Here is a 5,577-nt window from a genome sequence, read left to right as displayed (position 1 = left end):
AATATATGTTATAGGCTTTTTGATTTTTTTAATAATTTTTTAACTTTTAAACTAAAACAAGCACTTGTCAAAATCATAATTAACACTATAATGAATCATAACCAAAATCATAAACGTCATATACACACCAGAATTCCCCTTATAATTAATATTACAGCGTAAACTAAATTCTTGTATTAAACCATCTCCAAAAGATCATGTCAATACTCTATAATATCAAAATATCATATTTTGATAGACTCACTTTTACAGTGCATATGTTATTTTTTAACACAATTCAATTTATACCCTACAATGTAATTGTTGTACTTAATTACATGTATTTTAATGTCTTTAAATAAAACATTTATTCAAAAATCTGTAATATAAAATAATCAATATTTAAAGAATTTAATTCATTAGCTTAATGCAAACTCACATTATAAAAATTACATGATGCTTTTTGACGTGATAATAATTTGATATAATACTTCTCTTTTGGATAAGTGATATAATACTCCTATCGTGTTAAATTTGACATAATGAATAATAATATGTTAAATTTGACATAATAAATAGTACACTGCTAAAATGTATTTTTTGAATGGGTAAATTATAAATATATTTCTTGAACTTTATGTAAAATACAGATTGTCCTCTCTCGTGATTTAAAAAATTACAAATACTTCTTTATTAGAATTTTTTATTTAATATAATTAATTGAAAAAATAAAATTCCTAACTACTTTTATATACAATAATAATATTATCTCAATTATTAATTGAAATAAATTTATGATATAATTAAAAACTGTTAATTGATTTGATGATTTATTAATAAAAGAAGTCATTCGTTATGAAATTAGAAACTTGAAAGGACGGGATGTAATTTATATAGTCATAAAAGGACAATTCATATTTTAAGTAGATCATAAGAAGTATATTTGTAATTTCTCTTTTTCAAATTTACCGTAACAAATTTTAACAATGACATGATAAATAATAGGATAAACTATCAATAGATCTTAATAAATAGACTTAATTCTCATCAAGTCCTATTGAAAATAGGTCCTAGTACAATCGTCACTAAAAAAAATTTTTTGTGATAATTTTTTACACATGTCGCTAAAAATTGACAATTAGTGATTTTTTTATCATGATTTTTATAAATTATTGCTAAAATTTATAATTAGTGACGTTTTTCAATGATGAATTTTTTAAACTGTCGTTAAAAGTTAAAAATTAATAACATTTTTTTGTGACGATTTTTTTAAACTGCTGCTAAAACTTATAATTAGTGCTATTTTTTATAACAACTTTAAATTGTTGCTGAAAATTAAAAACTAGTGACGTTTTTTAATAGTATATGATGAAAAATATCATTAATTATCATATAATCTATTTGACAATAAGTCCACTTAATAAGACCTACACGTAAGTTTCCTAATAGGCAATGTTATATATTTTATTTATTTATTTATTTATTTTTGTAATATAGGATTCTTGATGCTCTTGGTAATTGTCGAACGATCTATAGGCCTTGTTTGGGAAGAGAGTTGAGTTAAAATAACTTATTAAAAGATAAAATAAGTTAAAATAAGTAATAAAAACAAATGTCACATTCAACTCATAATTATTTTATTTTTCTTTCACAACCATCAAATCAACTACAAAAACAGTTGACAAATTTTTCAAACACAACTTTTTAGTTAGACTAAAATAACCAAAAATTAAAATAGCCAACTCTCAAACAAAGCCATAATCACCTTCTACATTCTCCACTCCTTACTGAACTTCATGCTTAGCTCTTTTATTTTGAATTTGAATGTGGCTCATAATTGTTTGGGTAGTGTAGGGGGTCCAAAATAAACAACAATAATGATAATACTTAGAGAGCCAAAATAATGCTGATGAGTCAATAATCTGGGGTAACCGGAGAGTGAGTAGCTTGGAGAAGGTAGAGCAAGTGGTTTAAGAAGAGAATGTGGCAGTACAGATAGGCAGCATATCCTTCCAATTCCTAAGAAGCTCTCCCTCGAGCATTGAGAAGTGGGTCATATTTATAGATTTTTCCTTGGTTACCATAATATACCAAATGGCCAAACAGTGTAGCTGTGTCGTAGGATATCCTATCCTAAACCACCAGGCTTTGGTAAATACGTGTCCTTCGACATATATTATCTGTTTGGCACAAAGCCTCAGCAAGTGCCATTGTATTATCTATTTGGCACAGGCCTCAACATGTACCTTTTGGTGCGAACTTCAACGAGTGTACCAGTGTACCTACCTTGGTGGTACCACTGCAATAGTACTCATGACGGCTTCTGCCTTCTTAGTTTGGTTTTTCAAGACATGCACTCTCAGGACTTATAACTTGCTATTAGTCATTAGTTTGGAGTAACTAATGTCCCTGCAGCATTTATGGACCTTATGAATCGAATTTTTAAGCCTTACCTCGATGAATTTGTCGTAGTCTTTATTGATGATATTTTGATATATTCAAAGAGTAGACTTGAACATGAACACTATCTGAGAACTGTCTTACAAACACTCCAAGACAAGAAATTATTTACCAAATTAAAGAAATGTGAGTTTTGGCTGGATGAAGTTATTTTCTTATTACATGTTATCAACAAAGATGGGATTTCAGTAGACCCACAGAAGATAGATGCAATTGTGAACTGGCCTACTCCGACGAATGTAACAGAAGTCCGCAGTTTCATGGGACTAGCCGGATACTACAAACAGTTTGTGAAAGATTTTTCAAAAATACTCGTACCACTTACTCAACTCACACGCAAGGGGCAATCGTTTGAATGGACTGATGAAAGAGAGTTTGCATTTCAAGAATTGAAGACAAGACTAACCACTGCTCCAATTTTGATATTACCCTCAGGTATGGAAAACTTCGCGATATATAGTGATACTTCTTATAAAGGTTTAGGTTGTATATTAATGCAGAATGGAAGGTGATTGCTTATGCCTCCCGACAATTATGACCACATGAAAAGAACTACCAAACACACGATCTGGAGCTAGCTACAGTTGTATTTGCTTTGAAAATTTGGCAGCATTACCTGTATGGGGTAAGATGTGAAGTCTACATGGATCACAAAAGCTTAAAATATTTCTTCAATAAAAAAGAGCTGAATATACGACAGAGAAGATGGCTTGAGTTAATAAAGAACTATGACCTCTAGATTCAGTACCACCCAGGAAAGGCCAATATAGTAGCCGACGCACTGAGCAGATAATCAACGGGGAACTTAGCTTGCCTACTCATAGAACAGAAAGAAATCTTGCAAGATTTTGAAAAAGTTGAGATTGAAGTTGTGTTTCATGAACAAACGGGCGTAATAGCTTCCATTTTAGCTAAGCCAACAATAGTTAATGAAGTCAAGCAGCGGCAAAAAGAGGATGAATTTCTCAAGAAAATAATTGACGAGTTTGAAGCAAATCTGAAACCAGAATTTAGCATTGAGAATGAAGTGTTGAGATTTCAAAGTCGAATGTGTGTCCCAGACATTCCTGAACTAAAGAGGAGAATCCTAAATGAAGCTCACAAGTCGATGTTTGCTATGCATCCAGATAACAACAAAATGTATCGGGACTTAAAGCAAAGCTATTGGTGGCCCAAAATGAAGAAAGAAATTGCAGAATATGTATCTAAGTGCCTTAAGTGTCAGCAAGTTAAAGATGAACACCAAAAACCAAGCGGTCTATTTCAACCTCTCCCTATCCCAGAATGGAAGTGGGAACATGTGACTATGGACTTTGTTGTTGGTTTACCTCGAACTCCTAGAGGTATGGATTATTTTTGGGTTGTAGTTGACAGATTGACGAAATCTGCACATTTTCTGCCTATTAGAACTACATTTGATGCTTATTGATTAGCCACTATATATGTTGATGAGATTGTTCGGTTACATGGGGTTCCGATATCTATTGTCTCGGATAGAGATCTGAAATTTGAATCCAGACTGTGGAAAAGTTTGCAAAGATCAATGGGAACAGAACTGAGGTTTAGTACCACATTCCACCCACAGACGGACAGCCAATCAGAACGGACCATACAGACTTTAGAGGACATACTCAGATTGTGTGCCTTGGAGTTCCAAGGGAGTTAGGAGGATTATTTGCCACTTGTAGAATTTGCATGCAACAATAGCTTCCACTTCAGCATTGGTATGGCACCATACGAAGCCTTGTATGGCAGGAAGTGTAGATTGCCAATTTGTTGGATTGAAGTCGGAGATAGGGCCTTACTTGGGTCTGAAATTGTGCAAGACACTTCTAAGAAGATTAAAATCATTCAACAAAGGCTTAAGACAGCACAGAGCCAGCAAAAGAATTATGCGAATGTTCGAAGGAGACCTCTTGAATATGAGGTTGGCGACCATGTATTCATTCGTGTGATTCCAATACAGGGCCAGTTGAGGTTCGGTAAGAAGGGCAAATTGTCACCTCGCTACATTGGACCGTTTCAAATTCTGGAAAGACTTGGTCTAGTTGCTTATAGAGCTGTTTTGCCACCGGGATTCGAAATGCATAATGTATTCCATGTATCGATGTTAAGGGGTTATCTCCGAGACCTGTTTCATGTGATAGATTATCACCGGTTAGCACTTGATGAGAATATGGAGTACAAAGAATGGCCAGAACGAAGCATTAACCGGCAAGTGAAACATTAACCGGCAAGTGAAACAGTTGCGAAACAAGTTCATCCCAATGGTAAAGGTAGAATGGAAAGAACACTATGAGAAGGACGATATATAGGAAAAAGAGAATGAAATGCAACTCTGCTATCCACATTTATTTCCGGATGGAGGTAAAATAAGTTTAGAGAACCAAACTTCCTAAAGGGGGGAAGATTGTGATAACCCTGTCCCGTGTTATATTAATTAATCTTAATTATGATTGTGATTATGTGCTTAATATGATTTTGAGTGCCATTTATATGACTATATGTGTTTTTGAATTTCTATATGTTCACTGTAAGAAAATCTGTTTGATTCTTTGCTATAAAAATTTAGTTGAAGGATATAGAGGCGTCAGAAAGAAAAATTGACTGAGTTTTTACAATTAGCATGATTTTTAGAGCCTACGGTAAAATTTAATTTAAAACTGATTCGAAGCGAATTAATCAATTTAAATTTAATTAATTAAGCACCATTGATTAGTTCTAATTAAGTGTGATTAGGAAAAGCCTATATAAATGAGCTAAGTATGCTTAAGCTCATATTTTTGAGCTCAAATCAGATTCTACACTCTGGAGAGAGAGAGAGAGGGTGAACCGAATTTAGAGAGAGAAAGGAGCCATTCTTGAAAGTTTTGCAAGAGAACTCAAGTTTTGGAAGGCTAGGCTTTAGAACTAGCTAAAATTGTGAAGGTTGAAACTCCTAGGTGAGTAATTGAGCATAAATTCATGAGTTTGAGTTTGCAATTTTGTGAATTCGAAGTTAAATGGTAATCAAGAACAAGGATTAAGTTGAATTTGATGAATTTGAAGTCATTATAAAAATGAATGTAAAAGATTGCCATGAATTTGTGTATTTAAGCATGAAACATATGATCCATGGTGAATTTTGATTAAGATTCA

At 32.7% G+C, this 5,577-nt stretch overlaps 1 protein-coding gene across 1 annotated transcript; it reads left to right on the top strand.

Annotated features, from left to right (window-relative positions):
• The first annotated feature begins 4,165 nt into the window (after nucleotides 1-4,165).
• Nucleotides 4,166-4,669, top strand: LOC145797852 (uncharacterized). The gene has a single exon (XM_082885280.1). It carries the CDS (start codon nucleotides 4,166-4,168, stop codon nucleotides 4,667-4,669), a length of 504 nt encoding a protein of 167 aa, XP_082741406.1.
• Nucleotides 4,670-5,577: the final 908 nt, after the last annotated feature.

This window comes from Camellia sinensis, chromosome 8, assembly GCF_055761805.1.
Source record: "Camellia sinensis isolate YWXY chromosome 8, ASM5576180v1, whole genome shotgun sequence".
Classification (NCBI taxonomy): Eukaryota; Viridiplantae; Streptophyta; class Magnoliopsida; order Ericales; family Theaceae; genus Camellia; species Camellia sinensis.
This window is presented reverse-complemented; position numbering and strand designations above follow the sequence as displayed.

Bases quoted from the DNA above. Each gene is read 5' to 3' on its own strand.
- LOC145797852 (XM_082885280.1), top strand. From the start codon at position 4,166: ATGGCACCATACGAAGCCTTGTATGGCAGGAAGTGTAGATTGCCAATT.